The 21683-nt window shown below is 36.5% G+C and overlaps 1 protein-coding gene across 6 annotated transcripts; it reads left to right on the forward strand.

Annotated features, from left to right (window-relative positions):
• The first annotated feature begins 3260 nt into the window (after positions 1–3260).
• On the forward strand, positions 3261–20940 carry LOC306849266 (uncharacterized protein). Of its 6 annotated transcripts, none has more exons than XM_079384181.1 (14): positions 3271–3538; positions 3880–3917; positions 8097–8211; positions 8342–8683; positions 12756–12803; positions 14744–14779; positions 15793–16137; positions 16343–16381; positions 18566–18649; positions 18775–18864; positions 18975–19082; positions 19629–19673; positions 19785–19875; positions 20236–20940. In XM_079384181.1, exons 3-13 carry the CDS (start codon positions 8149–8151, stop codon positions 19863–19865), a joined length of 1281 nt encoding a protein of 426 aa, XP_079240307.1. In that variant the 5' UTR covers positions 3271–3538; positions 3880–3917; positions 8097–8148; the 3' UTR covers positions 19866–19875; positions 20236–20940. The 6 variants fall into 6 exon arrangements, with proteins under 6 accessions (XP_079240308.1, XP_079240307.1, XP_079240309.1 ...); XM_079384183.1 differs by having other exon boundaries at positions 15793–16089; XM_079384182.1 differs by lacking the exon at positions 8097–8211 and having other exon boundaries at positions 3261–3538; positions 3880–6176.
• Positions 20941–21683: the final 743 nt, after the last annotated feature.

Raw genomic sequence — 21683 nt, forward strand, 5'->3', positions numbered from 1 at the left:
TCACTATTTACCATGTAAAGCAAATGAATGCGTAGCTAATTAAACCTACTCTTATGTGAAAAGGAGAGAGAGGGAGAAGATTGACTTTAAGTACCTTTTAGTATTCATAGTATTCCATAATGTCTTTCATTATCCCATAATAACTTATTTCTAGCCAACTAAAAACACACAAGCGGTAAGATTTGTTGCCACATAAACCTAAGCTTTTTCCTTTGAGATTTTTTTTATTTATTTTTCAATATAACTAAAACTTGTATGAAAAATGAACCAGAAAATAAAAGTAAATCAATTCTTGTCCAAATAAGTGAAAAGTGCTATTTATTATGGCTTTAATTCTAAGCAACATGATTATGATTGTAAAGTAGCAGCAGATGGAGTGTTGTACCTGAACATGGATTGACTAAAGCTATTTCATAACACTCAAAATCTTGAAAATGATGGTACCTTTTGGCTCCCTGTTTAGAGGAAAATAATTTAGTCTAGTAATACTGACTAAAGGGGGTTGCAGACAGCCTGTGGAGTTACAACTGCCAAGCAATGTGTACTGTATGTTTGGCACGCTCGCGGTTGATTCCGGCCCCTTTACCATCTGTTATTGGCTATATCAAGCTCACAGTTTCACATGAACCAAAAGCATTAATTAGCTGTGCAGTTATATTTACAAATGCACCATCGTTTCAGCCTATGATTGCTATTCAAGGTTGCCATTGCGCTTGTTGTTTTATACAGATTCCACTGTACAACTTGCATTATACTGAGGGTTATGCAAAGCAATACACTTCAATGGAAGAATGGGAAGAATATTTGTGTATACCTGTACTGTATTAACCATGTTTATAGTTCAAGTGTTTCAAGGAATGGGGGCACACAGTGTATAGGCTACCAAGGTTTCATCTTATTTTCCACTTCCACTGCTCTATGATGTAAATAAAACATCCTGCTCTTAATTCCCATGATGCTAGCTGTTAAAAGCAACATTTGGCCTTTGGAAGAATCTGGGTTAATGCATTCTCAGTCAGGTAATGGAAGGAAAATAGAGGGGTGGAGAAGTAACATCAAAAGCCGTTTTAAATGATAACACCCAAAAGCATAAGGTCAAATGATGAAATGTATTTTAAAATTATACTACCTGCTATTTAAAGTAGATTGACATTTTGTGAATGTTTGGTGCAAATGTATACCATGATTAATGGAAAAATATGAAAGATGTTACAAAAAAGCAGGCATGGCAGAGAATGGTGCCTCCATAATTTACTCGTAAGAATTAGCATTTCATTAAACACTTGTACATTTATAATTTCGGAAATCTTAAAGTGCATGCTGCTGTTGATTATTCATTATACCAACAACCTAAGTAAACATCTGTTTTGGCCTGTGTTGGAGATTCAGAAATAAATCACCAGTCGATAAATTAATTATTAACATCAGTGTAAGCATTTATCTTCAGACTGAAATCCCATAGGTTTCCAAGTTTCAATTTTACTCAAACTGTAAGACGTTCATTCCAATCCTATATTAAAATGTTCTAGGCCTTGCAATGCATTCATTATATGCTCTTTTCTGAGTCTGTTTTGCATATATTACTCTTTGTATTTATTGTTTTTAAACTTAATAGTTTTTAAATGTAAAGTATTTATTGTTTGAATGACATTTAAGGCCAGGTGCCACTGTCATTTAAATGTTGGCCTGTTAAATAAAAAATAAAAAGACTTCTCAGATAACATAAATACACTATGCAAAAAGCATGTGAGTGGATGTATAACTGGACTGGAAAAAAGCTTCCTAAACAAACATTAATTGAAGTCGTTGAACTTACAGGACGTGAAAAGATCAACAGCACCACCTAAAGGTATTACATACATAGGTCTCCAATTTGATAGGCTATAGGTCTTTCTTTATATAATTTTTATACAGAAACTTTATACCTTGAAAATGAGTAGTAAGAGCAAAATATTAAAAATGGTGAGAAACCCTAACATATACACTTTCACAATAAATAAATAAATAATAAAATACATACAAATTTTAACCTGAAAGCATGATGATTAAAAAGTTTTCAAATTACAGCACCAAAAAATGTTCTTCTTGTAGAAACTCTTCTTCATTTGCGGTCTAACTCTTATTTTGAAACGCAAGCGCCGGATTTGACCGGAAATGATCCCAGCTACTGTGAATTCTTTCATTTTCTGGTTTCCTCGTTCATATTTAAGTCGTAAATATTTACTGATCAATTGTTTTGAAAAGCGACAAAATGAGAAAGATGCTAAAGAAGATTATCATGTTTTGATAAATAAATGTCAAACGCAGGTAATCAGACTGCAGTTGCATTATTATTATTATTATTCATAATATGTTCTTCCTCCTAATTCTGTTTCATCTTTTAAATTTTACTTTCTAAAATATCTTACTTCTTATATACACTCGGAAAGTCTTTCAGTTTTGAGGATATCCACATAAAGACCAGTATAAGTGAAGCAGCTGTAATCTACACAGAAAAAAAGGGCGACACAACACTGGATTTACAAAAATGAATCAATGGGTTATTTAATCATGTATTACTATGTCTTTGGAAGGCTTTTGTCTTTCAAACATATTAAAACGCACAAATTGAAGTTATTTCTTATTTGCATAAGTAATGAAAGGATTTAAAAAATAATAATAATTAATGCATTAATTATTATTATTTTTTTAATCCTTTCATTTTACATATAATGCATCCTTTCCTTTCATTTTACATATAATGCATTAATTATATAATAATGCACATTAATACACATATTTCTCAAAATGGAACTTAATGTAATGTATTATATTTATAAATGACTTCTAAAAACACTCGCACAAACCTTGAATAGACCTACCTCATTAATTATTCAAAAACAGCAGCCAATGGTAAGTCGTTTTCAATATTTACATTTTTGCTGTAGAAGTAGTTTTGTTTTGAGCTATTGCTTGTTAAATGTTTTTCTATTCTTTCTATTGCTGTTAATCTTAATAATTAGTGATATGTTTTAAATTTGTTGTTCCACACTGTAAACGGAATGTTTAAATAAAGCATAACAAAGAAATGCATCTCTTTATGAGTGCTGGTTACATGGATACCTGATTTTACATGCACACCTCACTTCCATCTATCTATCTATCTATCTATCTATCTATCTATCTATCTATCTATCTATCTATCTATCTATCTATCTATCTATCTATCTTGCACAGTTCTGACATTGTCTCTTCTGGACCATTTCACATTTCACAGTGTCAGAAGATTGGGGGGGAAACATGAGCTCTGATGAAGATGTGGCGGCTGCATCCAGACATACTCATTTCATAGGGAAAACAGAGAGTATAATTCAAGCCAGATGAGTGCTGAAGTCAGTTGGTGAAAGAGATGTTCTGGTGATTTACCACCAGGAGGACTTCTATGCTATTGATGTGCGCTGCTATCATAAGTTAAGAGCCTGTTGGCAATGATCTATGCTAAGCTAAACTAAAAGTGCTACCGCCAGACCCGGAGATCGGCTGAATGGATTCAAAAATGGTAAAGCTCAACTGTTTAACTCTAGGGGAGTTGTAAAATGAGCCTATTTCCAAAAAAAGTGGAGTGTTCCTTTAAAGGGATATTTCACCCATAAATTAAAATGGTGTCATTTACTCACCCTAATATCATTCTAATTCCATGTAATTTTCTTTCCCTTAACACACACATATAATGTATTATTTAGGCATGGATAATTATTTTTGCCTGCTCAGAATTTTACAGATTGAAGGCCATGTACATCCTTCAGTCCTCATTAGTATGTCCATAAAATATATCTGTTCACATATACAATATGTTTAAATAACACTGTTGTTCTTTTTTATACTTTAATTTTGTTGAAGACAAAAGTGGAGGTCCACTTCAGGTAGGAGATATAGAGGTAGGTTGTTCTGAATACTTTCATTAGGCAAAAAAAGACCTGTAGTTAAAATAGAAAATAAGATTAAATAGGAAGTAATTTCCTTTCCAATCAATATAAAGCATGCAATTCATGCAGCAAGTAAGTTTAAATTTATTATCCTTTCGGAAATTCTTGTTATTATAATTATTGTTGCATCAAACAACATCCCTTTCACAACAACAGAGTCACTGCCATAGATGTAAAATGACAACTGTGATATCACAAAAATGTATTTAACAGAGCTATTGCTGGAGGATATAAAGGATCTTTGTGCACGGGCAGTCCGTAATAATGGTACCCTGTACCTTCGACCAGATGGTAATAACTCATATTCACCATAAAGAGGATGTGACGCATCCCAAAGAATTGCATGGCTTTTCCTCAGAGCTCGAAATTCACATAGTTTTATCATACTATGCTGTTGTTTACCTGCAATTTTACTGGCCATATTAACAATTTTATTTAGTTTATTCTTATTTACTACAGACAGTGAGAAATACCAAGCAATAAAGCTGAAAGTCAAAATACTCCGCACAAATGAACGATAGAATAGAGCCAACAAATTTGTATCCACACCGAACTGTCGAAGCTTACGCATGAAATACAATCATTGCAACCCTTTCTTATAAACAGCTGCTGTATTTACATCCCATATCAGTTTTTCATCAATGATTGTCCCTAGATATTTATATTCATTTTCAGCTTCAATGCCCTCACCGTTGACGGCTACTTGTTGGTCTATGTCTCTTTTTGTTCTAAAGTCAAATATTATTTCTTTAGTTTTCCTGTTATTTCTTTAGTTTTCCTACAGGTTTAATGAAAGGAAATTTCACCTATATGCGCGTTATAGAACACAATATTTTTAACAGTACTTGATTTATACAATCATAACAACTTAAAATAAATGCCTCATTCATTCATTCATTTTGTTTAACACAAAGACTGCAAGTTTAAACAAAGCTTCAATCCTTTGGAGGAAAAGCATGTAAAAAAACATCACTTTAGGCTTCACTCTTGAGGGGCCAAAAGGTTAAAAAATGACTGACAACCTTTCATATTCAAATACACAGCTTCCTGCGAAGACCATAGGTTTCCATAACACATTACCTGATAATCTTTTTTTGAAGTGACAGTACAAGGCAATAAGTATAGAATAAATTCTAAAATCTAATATGATACATAATATTTACTTAAAACTATAGAATATATACACCACATATACAGTTTTAAACAGTATCAGCGCCACTTCAGTACCTGTGCCCCTCCTCCACCTACCCCTTTACTGATGCAAATTAATGAGAGTTGATATGTAGTTGCACAGTTAGTAGAATGTCTTGAGTGGAATATCAAAATAAACTGTAAGCACTCTGTTTTCCTTTTACCAGGCATGCCAGTTATGTAACTCGTCAGCCTATCACAGCTCAACTCCAGTTCCTCAGGCTTGCTTTCTCTGCAAGGGGTGTGTGTGTGTGTGTGTGTGCGCGTGTGTGTCTGTGTGTGTGTGTGTGTGTGTGTGTCTGTGTGTGTGTAGCAGTGGGCCGAGAGAAATAGAGCAGGAATGTATGTATCTTAAACTGGAAGGCAACATCATGTGTATATAGCCTACAGTACAGAATTCGAATCACTAAACTTATAGTAGCCTATATAGTACACATAGAGCCTATAGGTCTTAAAAACGAATTGGTCAGTTTTTTATTCACACACAGTGTAGAATGCAATTGTTACTAAGGTAAATCTAAATGTGGACGTTTTACTTCTTACAAGGCCAAGTCCAACACCACTTGGGCTAGACACCGATTTAAAACGATTTTTCAACGAGTTACCTACAGACTTTCCTACAATATGTTTTCAAACCATTTTTACACAGAAATTGCGTGTGTATGTGGAGTAGCGTTAAAACGTGACATGTGCTGTCGGACCGGAGTTGCAATAATGTTATGCAACCTTGCAAAGAGCTGTGGGGTCTGCCCACATCATGTCATGACGATGATGAAGACTGATGCTGAGGTGCGTGGACTGCGCTCCTAACCCCTTCCCCCACAGGCAGACAGAGAGATGAAAACATCAACGCGCCTTTAAATAGAACCGTATAGTCATTCTGACTGCTGTTATCTGACTGCTAGAGCACTCGTCATCCATTGCCTCACCGCACGACACGACAGAAGAAATACACTTTTATTCTTCACAATAAATATGCCGAGCAAGAGGAAGAAGAACAAGCGCCGAATGAGAAAAGTGGTGAGTACATTTACTTTTCACACTTTTTATTCAGATTCGTTGTCTTGCAAACAATTCTAATAAATTTTTTTAAACAAACCGAATTCGTACTTGAAGTTTGTACTGTCAGCTTTGAATGGATTATTTTAAGAGAATGGTGCATAATGTATTTTTAGCGATAATGTGTCTTTCGCTAATAATGTTGTTTATTTAAAATTTGCTGCTATAAATAACAGTCAGTGAACAGTCGCCATATGTTTATAACTTTATGTTCTCTGGCCATTGTCATTTCAATATGAAGAATGTATTAATCTTTTCTGACATTGTTACTTGCTGTGGCATCTGTTGTAGGAGGGGGTGTGTCCCATAGGAACCAGAATTACACTCCCACTTTGTATCTCTAGAAACATTTGGATTAATTAATAAATAATATATAATAATAATTTTGCAAAGATTTTCAGTGTAAAACCTTTACACTGAATGTATTCATTTATTTATTTTATTCATTCATTCATTCCTTAGGTTTTACTGCATTAATAACTGTTCTCATTAATTAATGTATTGTCCTGAAAAAAGTGTTGCTTGGAATGTTCCTTTGAAATGACCATTTCAAATAACATATTCCTGACTTCTGACCCTTCTGCATTATCACAGTGTAGCACTTACATATTTATGACAATAAATACAAGAATCATCATAATAATAATTACTCTGCGTTTTCTATGGGTGTGTTTCTCCTATAGAGTGTGATTGGTTTGCTTTGTTGCTTTTTTGTTTCTTTGTTCTGTCTGTGCAACAAACCAAACCTTGCCTTTTGACCCCACCCCCAAACTCATATGGACTTTTGTTGATTTTGGCACATCCCTTCAGCCATTCTGATTCCTAACATGGTTCGGTGCACATTCCTAGAGAAGCAGTTCATCCAGAGACCACCAGAAAATCCATTGCATCCATTGGTTTTGTGTATAACTGACCCATTATGAACCCATCAATTTTTAAGAAATATATTTTTGGAAAGTGATTTAGTTTACATTCTGTGAGTGCAAAGGAATGTTGAACAATACTGACCACGCCTCACCACTCCAAGACATTTTTGTCTTCTCTGACCAATGACATAATGATACACACACAGTTTGTGCATGTGAACACTGGATTCTTTGTTTGAATTTTACAGCAGCTTTTTAAAGTGCATGTCATTAAAATCTCACCCGTTTCATTCTGCTTAGCTAAACATGTAGCTGTTGTTGTCCCAAAACCTTGGCATGCAGTCATATCAGCAGAACTGCCTTTCACTCAAGTACAGAAATAGAGGGGTATCTTTTATCTCTCTAGCTGTTAAGACCCCCAGACATGGCTGGTCCTAAACGGGGAACATTTCTCCCTCGCTAATCATACTGGTAAAATAGGAAATAGTGAGAACTGGGGGGTGAGTGCATTCCAACGCCCTGTTTGTTGCTAACCAGTGCTTCAAAGCAGAAGAAACATCTTTTAAAACTCAGCTGCCAGATCGAATTAACTCATCTTTTTCAGCTGTAGGCCCATGCACAATCTTCCAAACTAGTTTATGCTGTTTTTATAGAATGAACAACCTTGAAGCAAAATGTGCTTTTTAAAAAAAAAAAATCTAAGCACCTCCTCTGTTCCCCCAAATGCCAGACCGTTTATTTTGTTATGGCCGGTTTCATGGACTCGGGCCCATGTTTTGCCTGATTTGGCTTTGTCAGTGTTGATGCTGATCTTCACACATGGTTGCATAATTTGGCCTTAACTGTGCTGGCCACTGTACACCCCATACATGCACAATGAGAGCTTAAATTCTTTTGAGGCCTATGTAAACCGCACTGGCCAGCCATTGCTTTTGGATAATGAAGCTGTGAGTGTGATTATAATGCGATTATGGTTCCATTATGATGTGATTAGCATTTTTGCCATTCTGTTTAGCCCCATCCAGAGCTCCGAGGGGTGCTGACTCTTCCAACTCGCTTGACTAGGCATGTCTGAATCAATTGGATGCAACCATTTTTTGCCATTAGATGGCCAACTTTTGTTCACTTATGTAAGCTCTTAGTGAATTTGTTAAACCCTGTCTAATACCATTATGCGGTCAAGTGAATTAAAGATAAGAAATAGATTGGTTATGATTTCAAATCTCAATTATTTCCCATTCTTTCATTTGTTTTGAGCAGCATGCCCAGAGAAAGGCTCTGGAGGAGCGGTTCGTCTCCTCTGGAAAGGGAACCCCAGGAGTGCGTGCTGTCCCTGCCCCAGTTCCTGCTCTACTTCCAGTTGCTAAAACCTCAAAGTGTCCCGTTACCGTTCCAATTCCCCTGCCAGTGATTGCTCCCATTGACATTCCTGCTGAAGTTCCTCCTGCAGAACCAGTCGCGTTAGAAGGCCCAGTCACGGATGCCATCAAAGACAAAGTGGTAAAAGATGCAGAGGACCTAGGACAACCCCCAGTTGAACCCCCTGCAAAAGAGCCAGATGTGACTGAGGAAGGTGAAAGCGTTGTCATTCCAGTATCAGAGGTAATGTGCTAATGAACCCCATTCTTTGAGGTCAGTCATATAGGTTCAGAGCTGTTTCTAATTATCAAGTGCACACAAAAAAATTGTAGGGAATCTGTCATTTATCATGTAGATGTTACTGTTGTGACCAATATACAAGTATTTGCCTGGCAGCAATGGCTTTTTGCCGCCAGCATGGAAGAAGGAGGGCAAAATTTTAGTGAGTGAACATTGCGTACAGCATGCCTGGAGCATGGCAGACTCTTCCAAACTGCAGTTTTATTGAAAATAAGATTATTAGCTATTCTGAATGCTGCTTCCTTTTTAGGAACAGTATTTAAGACATTGAAAATCAGTTGGCTCTGTAGGATTTTATCTTGTGGAATGTGTTGAATATATGAGATTAGATATTCTCGCGTTTATCCTTAGGCCCGGTTTCACACATACTGGGTCATGAGGAGGGCTGCCAAAAAAGGGTGGGCAACTGGACCTTTTGTCCCGGGTGCAAGCTTGAGGGGGCTTGGATTGTAATAAAATCACAATTTCAACCGAGGGGGACAAGGGAACACGATTTCAACCAGTGCAGCCCTGGAAAGTGATTGTACTGAAGGGCCTGTGAAAATTGATTTGTACCAGGCCTTACAATTGCTTGCTGAGCATAAATGCGCAGTCACATTTCCGATTGTTTGTCAAAATTCTGAGGACATAAACAAATAATTTCAGTAGGAAGCCACAAGTTTTGGAATTTCACATGGGGGTGAAAGATTTCTACACACAGATTTTGCATCAGTTTCAAGTTGGTCATATGATTTTTTCTTGTTTAATCCTGCTTGTGGAACCTCTTTGTGATCTTCATACATAGGTATACTAGAAAATAGACTTGTATCACGCAGAAAATGTTGCTAATGTGACCACACCTTAACTGAGCACAGGCTTGTATTTTTACACTGGCATCTTATCTGCTGCATAAACAAAGCTGCAGTTCTAAACATTAAATAAAGAGTTTTCAGCATTACTGCATTGCATATTACCTTTGATAATGGCCATAAATGATAAAATGGTTATTGGGAGACTGCCACTGAGAATTATTACAAACTTGATCTTCATGAAATCTAATTTACCTGAGGAGTGGAACCATATTTATATTCAAATAACCTTTAATCTACATAAATCTTATCTTATAGAACCCAAACTCCAAATGTAGCTAATCATCTTCACGCAGTTTAATATTCTGAATAGAAAGTCATTTGTGTGTCATAAAAGCCTGTTAAGTTGAATTCATTATATTAATATATTATATAATAAAAAATAATTGTGTATTTTCTACATGTTTTCTTAGTTAAGTGTGTTCTGCATGACAAAACTCTACTTTCCGAATTGGATCTGTGATGGCTCACGTCCAGAGTGTATCTGTTTTCTGACATTATTGTGCCCAGTGTTGGGGCTAATACAATACAAGTAACGCAAATCAGATTACTTTTTCAAGTAAATAGTAAAGTGATGCATTACTTTTAAATTTACAAGTTTTTTGTCATTGAAGATAAATAAGCAAGCCTAGCTCAGGTGACAAAAAGTAACGCAAAGGAACGTAATGCATTACTTTCCATAAAAAGTAACCAAGTAATGCAATTAGTTACTTTTTACGGAGTAACGCAATATTGTAATGCATTACTTATAAAAGTAACTTTCCTCAACACTGATTGTTCATATATACGAGCTCCTAATGATACTAAAATATAAATTCACTGCCACTCTCTCCTCAACCTCCTGCACCTCACCCTCCCTCCTATTTTTTGAAGAGCAGCCAAGCTCTTAAATCCCACCCTTCTTTTCCTGTGAGCTCTGCTTCAGCCTCTCCTTTCCCTTCACAGACATCACAAGTACTTGGGTTGGACATCCCCACACATTGAGTTGCACAGGGCAGGGCGAGAGAGAGAGAGGCACATACCCTTGCTGTGAGTGTCAGGTTAAGGGCTGAGTTTACTGGAGAGTGTCAGGTCTGTGACGGCATGGGTCTCATTCTGAGTTGGCTTCGAGGCCCTCGCGAGCCCGTTGACTTGCTGGATGTCTCTGTGGAAACGCAGGTGAGCTCCAACCGTAATGGATGGAGGCTTGGTGAAGGGGTTTAGCTGGTGGAAAAAGAATGTTTTGTACTCTCTGTGACTCCCCCAGCTTTCTTTCTCCCCTCCTAGTATTTGTTGTAGGGGCCCAGGTGAGCATTTCAGTGGCTGGTTTGTTAGACAGTGTGGCGGAGGAGCTTATATGTATATGTGCAGATAGGTGGGTGGAGATGAGGAATGTGCATGGGTGGGGTACATGGCCTAGTCATGCATGCTAATGAGGGGGTATGGCACTTTAATCACTTATTGTAAAATTTGAGTGTAGGGAGATACTACAAAAGAAATTAGAATTGATTTGATTTCTAAGTTAATTAGTAATAGGCATTGTTTTGATGGTAAAACTGTTTATTTTTAAAGAAAGAGAATGTGAAGCAGATATCTGACTGTATAATCATTTCTAACCAAATGCACATGCTCAGCTCTGAGGAGGCGTGGTGGCCAACAGAATCTCCTTTGTCTCTTTAACAACAATCTTTTAGACAACAGTTATGTGTGTGTTTTTGTACTGTGTAAGTCTTTGTGTGGTGTACACAATACATGCAGTTAAATGTCATTCGGCTATCGGCTTTGAGCGTCTATGATGTGAGCATACATTAAACAGTAATGCTTTACCTAGGTTATTATAATTTGTAATTTTGTTTTTATTTCTGTTTTTTTAAATCTAATTTAGTTTTGTTTAGTTTTCACTCTGTTGTTTTTAGGGGTTTTTCAGAGGTTTCTTCTAGTTTTAGTTTTTTTGGTTTTTAATATTTTAGCGCTGCTAGAGTTAGCGCTGCTATCTGAAAAAATTTGATACTGTAAAACTTTCTCAGTGCTGTATAGTGACATTTTCATGAATTGTAAACATTTGTGGCCATGTTTGCGATGGCATTATAATAAGAGTTTCATTATTCATTATTACATTCATTTTCATTCATTTTTGCTTATAATTTTAATTTCATAGTTAAAATTTTAGCCAAAGTCTCGTTAAAACCTTAAGTGAGGCCCACTGAAAAGAGAAACTTCATGCTGATAGGTATAGAAGTCCATTTCCACCACATAAGAGGGTGGGGAAAAAAGCTTGGTAAAAGTTATATCATAATTATGACATAAAAGTCAGATTTTTATGTTATAATTATCACTCAGTATCTCATTATACATAACATAAATTTTATGTTATAATTATGACTGTTTAAGTTCATTCATTTATGACATTTAACTTTTATGTCATAAAGATGCCTTTTCTTTCAGAATTTCAAACTTTATGTCGTGTTTTTGTCAAAACTTCAACTTATTTGAATTATTTTAATTTTATCTCATAATTCTGAAATTTTGTGTCAGAATTTGGACTTATTATGTCGTAATTATTACTTGCTATGTCGTAATTCTAATTATGATCATGCCATAATTATGATTATGATACTAAAGCACTAAAGAAATGGGTTCCACATGCGTTGCAGAATTGGAACAGTGGAAGATCTCAGAAGAGCCAGGCTGCACACTGCTTATTTATTTATTTTTTTTTTTTTTTTGTCTTTTTTTTTTTTTCAAAGACTTGAATTAGCCGTGGAACATTTTGTTCTGCTCCCACAGGGGACGTTTGGAGCACTCAGCTTCTGTGAGCAAGTGCGAATGTTCAGTACTTTATGCACAGACTGGCATAGTAATGTAGAACACATCAATATTAAATCATACTCAATATTTCAACAACATGCATGTGTTTTACTCATGTGCTACACTTTGTTCTGCAATGAATATGCATTATTAACATTTAGCAGTTTATTTGATCCCTGTTTCTTGCCTAACTTTTGGTTAGAGATTGTTGTTGTTGTTGTTGTTACATAATGTATAAATTAAAGTGTTGTACAATATTGTGATTATCAGTATTATAATATAGTTTAACACTTTATGACAGACAGTTGTAACACAATGGATCTTTAATGTGATGTGGACATTGAGCTTTAAAATTTTGTGTTTTACTGTTCTTTTTTAAGGTCACATCATCTATAGATGAGCTTGTGTCGATCCCTGCAGAATCTGAGGTATGGTAAATGCTATATGCTATATCCCATCAGCCCTCAACATTTCACCACTGTTTATCTACTAAACACCTTTGCCTTTGGCCATTCACACGGCTGGGCTGGTAAAGGCGTTTTTCCTAATTACCAGGCCTCTGGCACCACACCCTACTTTTCAGGGTGCACTAATGTGTTTTTCTCATAACTTTGCTTTATGAGGTGTAAAGAAAACCTATTAACCCATACTAAAAAGGATTCTAGCTTTTCACAAATATACAGCATGCCTATAGAATAAACATATACAGTCATGGCCAAAAATATCGGCACCCTTGGTAAATATGATCAAAGAAGGCAGTGAAAATTAATCTGCATTGTTAATCCTTTTGATCTTTTATTTTAAAAATTCACAAAAATCAAACCTTTCATTAGATAATAAGAATTTCACATGGGGGGAAATATCATTATGAAATAAATGTTTTTCTCTAATACACATTGGCCACAATTAACGGCCCCATTTTATTCAATACTTTTTGAAACCTCCATTTGCCAGTTTAACAGCTCTAAATTTTCTCCTCTAATGCCTGATGAGGTTAGAGAACACCTGACAAGAGATCAGAGACCATTTCTTCATCCAGAATCTCTCCAGACCCTTCAGATTCACAGCTCCATATTGGTGCTTCTTCTCTTCAGTTCACCTCACTCATTTTCTACAGGGTTCAGGTCAGAGGACTGGAATGGCCATAGCAGAAGTTTGGTTTTGTGCTCAGTGACCCATTTTTGTGATGTTTTTGAGGTTTGTGTTTGGATTATTGTACGGTTGGAAGATCCAAACATAGCCCATTATAAGATTTCTAGCAGAATCAGTCACTTGTTGATTATTTATCTGTTGGTATTTGATAGAATCCATGATGCCATGTGTCTAAACAAGATGTCCAGGACCTCCAGCAGAAATATAGGCCCACAATATCAAAAATACAGCAATATATTTCATTGTACACATGGGGTACTTTTGAGTACATCTTGAGTGTTTGCTGCTAAAAAGCTAATTTTTTAGTTTCATCTGACCATAGAAGCCAGTCCCATTTGAAGTTCCAGTCGTGTCTGATAACTGAATATGCTGGAGTTTGTTTTTGGATGAGCTAGGAGAATTTTTATTGAAACCCTCCCAAACAACATGTGGTGATGTAGGTGCTGTTTGACCATTTGTTTTTTAAGGTTTTCTGACCCTAAGACTCAACTATTCTCTGCAATTCTCCAGCTGTGGTCCTTGGAGAGTCTTTAGCCACTCAAACTCTCCTCCTCACTGTGCATTAGCACGATATACATGTCCTCTTCCAGGCAGTTTCGTAACCTTTTATGTTTGGAAATTCTTAATTATTGCCCTGATGGTGGCAATGGGAATTTTCACTGCTCTAGCTCTTTTCTTAAAGCAACTTCATTTATTTGTGAAGTTCAATTATCTTTTGCTGCACATCAGAAATATATTCTTTGGTTTTTCTCATTGTGATGGATGATTAAGGGAATTTGGGCTTTGTTTTCCCTCCTATTTATATTTCTGTGAAACAGGAAGCCATGGCTGGATAATTTCATGTTCATAATCCCCCTGGAGTGCTCAAAATTGTGAATATGAATGGGAATATATTTCAGAGATATTTTACTCATAAGAATTTCTAGGGGTGCCAATAATTGTGTCCAACGTGTATTTGAGAAAAACATTTATTTCATAATGATATTTCCCCCCATTTTAAATTCTTATTATCCAATGAAAGGTTAGATTTTTTTTTTCAAATAAAAGATCAAAAGGATTATTTTCATTTAATTTTCCTTCTTTGATCATATTTACCAAGGGTGCCGATATTTTTGTCCATGACTGTATAAGACTTTGTAATGGTTATATAATGGACTTTATCAATGGAATTTGTTCATTCTTTAATTATGATCTTTTTAAAATATGCTATTCACAGGTCCAGTTCGAGGACACTACACCTATAGCCACAGAGGTTGGTTTATATACATACAGTATGTATAGATATAAAATAATGTATTTTAGTTTGGTTTGATACTATTTGTTTTACCACCACAAAACAAAATTAGGTAACACTTTACTTAAGCCTTTATATATAATAAAAGTAGTTTTAATGCATTTATTGTGCCTAGTAATGCATCTTATAATGTACAGTCTCATGAGGAATTGTAACAACAGTTAATGCATTGTAACACTTATCACTTCATTGTTTACACTTGCATTTTAAATTTGGTTATAATTATTTACAACAAGATATAATGTATTACAACACACATAATGAATAATTATAATGCATTATACTCTTTAATAACCCTTTGTAATGCATTATACATAAAGGCTTTAAGTGTTACCCAAAATTAAAATGTTCCTTTATGAAAAAAATGAATTAAAATATGCTTCAGATTGTAAATGCAATGCAAAATACATTTTTATTGTGTTCAATAAATGAACATTCACTACTATTCAAATTTTTGAGGTCAGTAAGACTTTTAAAGAAATTAATACTTATGTTCATCAAGGGTTCATTAAATTGATCAAAAGTGACATTAAGTACTTTCTGATTGATACAAAAGATAAAATGTTACCTTTTTATAAAAAAAAAAAAATTGAAATAGAAAACTGCGAGATTTTAAATTGTAATAATATTTCATAATGTTTTACTCTATTTTGATTAAATAAATGCAGTCTTGGTGAGCATAACAGATCTTTCAAAAACTTTTTAAAAATCTTACTGTCCCCAGACTTTTGACTGGTAGCATAGAACCTTGATCTATTAAATATGATATATTTCAGAAGACAGATCAATTTCAAAAGACTATCTTTTTCTAAATATCATATGTCAGGCTTTACAGGGATAACTTAACATGCAACTCACTATAATTCCATGTACTATAACATTTGAAGCCCAGGATCTGTAAACATGAGCCTTTTGCTTTTGTGTACATTATATTTAGCATGTTTTCTCATCTTTATGATGATCTGGTGCAGACGCATGTTGTAGCTCAACCAATTGAGACGGTTGACACCGTGTGTGAATATGAAGCTGAGCTTCCTGCTGAGGATCCTGTGGTAGAGGTGCCAGTGCCAGAGACGGTGACTACAGCTGAAACTGTTGCTGCAGTTGAAACTGTGACAGAAACAGTAGTTCCTGAAGTTGAGCCTGTTGCTGATGCCGCAGTGGAAGTCGACGGGCATGTTGTCGGTGTCGTGGAAGAACCTTGCGTTGAAGCCGAAGTCATAACTGTTGAAAATGAGCCTGCTGAAGTCCGCACAGAAGTCACGGAGGTGCCTGACACAATACATCTTCATGGAACATTGCAATGGACTCTTTGCGTGAGTGTATTTGCATGCACAACAGGTGACTCTGTCTTGTCCGTTTTGTGTACTTGTTTGGATAAATGGGCATGACATGAGCCTCACTCTTCCCCTTCTTTTTACATTCCCTTGGACACTTTTGTCAATGTTTTTAAGGCACACTATACTAACTACAGTGCTAGCAAAGAGTTACATTTTAAACAAGTTCCTTCCTTTCTTATAGGATGTACATGCAGAGCCTGAACAAGAAGAGTTTCCAGTGGTAAGTTCTTTAGATTTTCTTTTTCCCAGTGTGCATTTTTGGGGATAGTTCACCAAAAATATATATATATGCAGTTGGGCAAAAACGTATTTAGTCAGCCACCAACTGTAATTTTCATCATAGGTACACTTCAACTATGAGAGACAGAATGGGGGGATAGAATCCAGGAAATCACGTTGACTGATTTTTAAAGAATTTATTTGCAAATTATGGTGGAAAATAAGTATTTGGTCAATAACAAAAGTTCATCTCAATAATTTGTTATATACCATTTGTTGGCAATGACAGAGGTCAAACGTTTTCTGGAAGTCTTCACAAGGTTTTCACACACTGTTGCTGGTATTTTGGCCCATTCCTCCATGCAGATCTCCTCTAGAGCAGTGATGTTTTGGGGCTGTCGCTGGGCAACACAGACTTTCAACTCCCTCCAAAGATTTTCTATGGGGTTGAGATCTGGAGACTGGCTAGGCCACTCCAGGACCTTGAAATGCTTCTTACGAAGCCACTCCTTCTTTGCCCGGGCGGTGTGTTTGGGATCATTGTCATGCTGAAAGACCCAGCCACGTTTCATCTTCAATGCCCTTGCTGATGGAAGGAGGTTTTCACTCAAAATCTCACGATACATGGCCCCATTCAGTCTTTCCTTTACACGGATCAGTCGTCCTGGTCCCTTTGCAGAAAAACAGCCCCAAAGCATGATGTTTACACCCCCATGCTTCACAGTAGGTATGGTGTTCTTTGGATGCAACTCAGCATTCTTTCTCCTCCAAACACGACGAGTTGAGTTTTTACCAAAAAGTTCTATTTTGGTTTCATCTGACCATATGACATTCTCCCAATCCTCTTCTGGATCATCCAAATGCTCTCTAGCAAACTTCAGACAGGCCCGGACATGTACTGGCTTAAGCAGGAGGACGCGTCTGGCACTGCAGGATTTGAGTCCCTGGCGGCGTAGTGTGTTACTGATGGTAGCCTTTGTTACTTTGGTCCCAGCTCTCTGCAGGTCATTCACTAGGTCCCCCCGTGTGGTTCTGGGATTTTTGCTCAGCGTTCTTGTGATCATTTTGACGCCACGGGGTGAGATCTTGCGTGGAGCCCTAGATCGAGGGAGATTATCAGTGGTCTTGTATGTCTTCCATTTTCTAATAATTGCTCCCACAGTTGATTTCTTCACACCAAGCTGCTTGCCTATTGCAGATTCAGTCTTCCCAGCCTGGTGCATGTCTACAATTTTGTTTCTGGTGTCCTTCGACAGCTCTTTGGTCTTGGCCATAGTGGAGTTTGACTGTGAGAGTGGAGTTTGAGTGTGACTGTTTGAGGTTGTGGACAGGTGTCTTTTATACTGATAACGAGTTCAAACAGGTGCCATTAATACAGGTAACGAGTGGAGGACAGAGGAGCCTCTTAAAGAAGAAGTTACAGGTCTCTACAGCAGTTAAGAAAGCTCTAAACTGATCATAATTCATAACGGTGTGGATGAACTGTTCAATTTGGCACGTTTAATTATATAGTATTCATATTTTTACTTAGATTTTACTTTATATATTTATATTTCTACTATAAACCGGAAGGTGTTAACCAGATGAGGGAACCTTTCTAGAAAGTTCACTTTGGCAAACTGTTTCGAACTCCCAAAACAAATTCTAAATAAACGTATTAAACAAACAAAAAATTACATCACACCAGTTTGTTCTTTGATTTTTCTTGAAGTACATTGGGGTCTTAAGTGTTTTTGTCTATATTATGGAAATCAAAGGGGCCTAGTGTTGTTTTGGACCCCACTGACTTTAACTGCAAAAAAACAGCTCGAACATTCTTCAGAATATCGCATTTGTGTTCTGCAGAAAAAATATGTCCATGAAACATAAACGCAGATGTATCTCAGTGTTCTTGTCTATCCAATGAAAGTCAGAGGGGTTCAGAGTTGTTTTGGACACCGCTGAGTCTGACTTTCACTGTTTAAACAAACAGCTGAAACATTTTTTCTGAATATAGAGAAAGAGAAAGTTTTGCTGAAGAGAGAAAGCCTTACATGTTTGGAACAACATAATATGCCAAAAAAAATTATTTTTGTAAACTGTCCAGTAAAGTAAAATATTCCTCTGTAGTGGTCAAAAGCTCACTTCAATAACATTTGCAATGACTGCCAAGGGGCATAGAAATAACATGCATTCCTTTTATTAGGAAGCTGCAGTACCTACAGAAGCTTTAGTGGAACCAGAGCCTGAGCAGAAGCTGCAGCAGCCAGTCCTACTGGAGGAACCCACGGTATAAAACAACTTTTTATTAACTCCTTTCATGGGGTAATTTCAAGCATCTTTGTTCAGAATCCTTTTAGATTGAAGTTTAATTTTAAACATGGTCTCTTGCCCTCGGGTTTTCACATGCTCAAGCCTTCGGTCGAGTCCACGAGTGACCCCATCGCTGAAGAATTTGTTGTGACTGAGTCAGTAGCTGTTGACCCAACCGTTGCAGAGGAACAGGTGAGCAGTTGAACTAAGCGAGGAGACACACCTATAATGTGCACATCAGGCATTAAATCCTGTTAGCTCCTTGGATGGATCTAAATAGAATATATGGCCTTTTCCCATAGATTCTTGAAACAACAACAGATTCCCCCGAGGTTCTATCAGAGACACTGTCAGAAACGATTCCTGCTCCTGAGCCTCTGCCTGTGCCTGTAGCAAAGGAGATTATACAAGTGAGTTTTAAAATGGTTAACTTGACTGCAGCATCTCATTATTTACAGATATATACACACACGTACACAAAAGTTTGAGGTTAGTTAGGATTTTTATGTTTTTAAAGAAACCTTTAATGTTCACCAAGACTGCATTTATATGGTTAAAATTACAGTATAGAAAGAAATAGGAGAATTATTGTGAATTATTATTACAATTTAAAATAACTGTTTTCTGTCGGAATATAATTTACAGTGCAATTTATTCCTGAGATGGCAAAGCTAAATTTTCAGCAGACCTTTCTCCAGTCTTCAATGTCATATAATCCTTCAGAAATCATTCTAATATGCTGATTTGGTGCTAAAGAAACATTTCTTATAATTGTCAATGTTGAAAATAATTGTGCTGTTTATATTTTTGGGGAAATCATGATTTTTCAGGATTCTTTGTTAAATAGAAATTTCAAAAGAACAGCTTTTATACTGCTACTACAAGTGTTGTTTTACTGGAGTTTTTATTTTATTTTATTTCAACAGTGAAATTATAAATATTGATATACATTTCAGGCTCAAGATGCATTTATGCCACAAGTAGAAACTGAAACTATAAAGGTATTTTTCCTTCAGTATTTTTTAAACCTCTTCGTTGTATGAAATACTATGTTGCCACCACCCCACCAACAAATAGCATTTGTCTTAGTTCTCATATTCTAATTTTTATAGGACTTGGCAGTGGCTGGTGGCCTAACTGTGGATGCCATAAATGGATGTCTGGGAGCTACCGAAGTTGCAATTGAAGGTTAAAGTGGCTATGGTAAGAATGTGGAGCTCTTAAAGGAATAGTTCGCCCAAAAACGAACATCATTTACTCACCCTCAAGTTATTCCAAATTTGTATGAATTTCTTTCTTCTGCTGAACACAAAATATATTTTGAAGAATGTGGGTAACCAAACAGTTGATAGTCCTTATTTACTGTCAAAGCATGTACCGAATAAATAAATTAAAGAAATAAAAATGCAAAATAAAAAATACTGTAAATAAATAACTCTGGGGCCCATCAGCTGTTTGGTGCCCTATCCCTTCAAATTATTTTAATCACTTTAAACATGAGCAAATGAAATAAGGTTGAAGAGCCATGGCAACAATAAAATATAAATGTTCTGTGTTTTACAGTTTCACAGGACATAAAAGGATGACTGAAACATGAAACATTGCAAAGTGCCTTTCTGTGCCGATTCACTCCTCAACTATGACAAGGATTTGTGGCTGTTCTTCGCTGGTGGAGTTTTTCTGAGCTTCTGGCTAATTTTATTCAGTTTCCATATGCATGTACAGTAGATTTGATGGCGTTATACATTACATACGTAGTAAAGTAAAATAGAAGGGTGTTGCAAATGTATATGTTTTTACTTAGGCCATTTTGTAATGTGGAATAAACACTCCTTGTTGTATTTGATAAAATGATTTGGAGTGGAGTGCTTTAGAGCACGATTTCAGACTATACCATCACCACATCTCTTCTGTGCCCCTTCAACCATCCACATGTGCCTTTTTCCAAATGATAAATAAAGGGAGTTTGAGGATAATAAGTCTACCCAAACTTTGCTGTATGCATTTCATTTAGATGAAAATAGTTTAGACTGTATAAAATAGTTTACTGCTATGCCATAAGATTGACAGATGCAAGAGTTTGAGTATGGGGATGCACTATAGTTTATCTATCAGGGGCAAATTTGTAATATCCAAAATGCCTCGACTGTTATGCTATCTGAATTGAATTTTTTCTCAATCTTCCTGTATGTTATGATAAATCATGTTTAAAATGTACATTGACGTATTGAAAATGAACTCCATGAATTATAATAATGATTAATTATTAAAAAAAAACAACAAAAAAAATGCCTGCAACAACATAACGTAAATTTTGGTTTAAGGTTAATCCACGGAGAAGATATTACTGCGGAGTTAAGAATCCAGAGTATGGATTGGAACTGCAGCAATTCTCGTTCCCTATCTGTCAGTCACTACGATTTATGTCGTGACAACATTAGGGGATTAACCTGGGAGCCCCGATCACCTCTGATAAGTGAAAACGCCAATGAAATTGACTAGTGGATTTTGCATACCTGAGCCACTCCCCGTGCATACGGGTATAAAAGGGCGACAGGTGCATCCACTCATCAGATTTTTGCTTCGGAGCCGAGTGGATAAGAAGAGTGAGGATCTCCACAAAGCCTTTCCACCTCTTTATTTTGTTCCCGGTTGGCGTTACGGTGCGATCAGCCGAGTCCCTCGCAGCAGCGATTACTCTGGGCACTTCAACTGAAAGAGCAAATTCTAAAAGAGCAAATCACGGACTGCTGTCCGCAGATGACGGACACGATCGTTGTCTTCAGTGTCTGGGCATCCGTTCGTGGATGAGTCATGCGCCTGTTGTGGGCGTATGAACATGATGGCGCTGCGATCTCACCTTTCTTTTCTGAAAAGATTGGCACCCTCTGCCGCCACCCGCCCCGATCTTTCTGACTCCAGCAGAGGACCGTCGGCTGGTGCTCTGGGAGATCTGAGGGTCACAGTAAGAGCTTCTTCGCCGGGTACGTCCCCACGGACCTCTTACTCCT

Source organism: Barbus barbus (assembly GCF_936440315.1).
Source record: "Barbus barbus genome assembly, chromosome: 29".
Lineage (NCBI taxonomy): Eukaryota > Metazoa > Chordata > Actinopteri > Cypriniformes > Cyprinidae > Barbus > Barbus barbus.

Bases quoted from the DNA above. Each gene is read 5' to 3' on its own strand.
- LOC306849266 (XM_079384181.1), top strand. From the start codon at position 8,149: ATGTCTGAATCAATTGGATGCAACCATTTTTTGCCATTAGATGGCCAA. The intron at 18,865-18,974 runs GTGAGCAGTTGA...CTTTTCCCATAG, and splicing joins CAACCGTTGCAGAGGAACAG to ATTCTTGAAACAACAACAGA. The intron at 19,674-19,784 runs GTATTTTTCCTT...TAATTTTTATAG, and splicing joins TAGAAACTGAAACTATAAAG to GACTTGGCAGTGGCTGGTGG.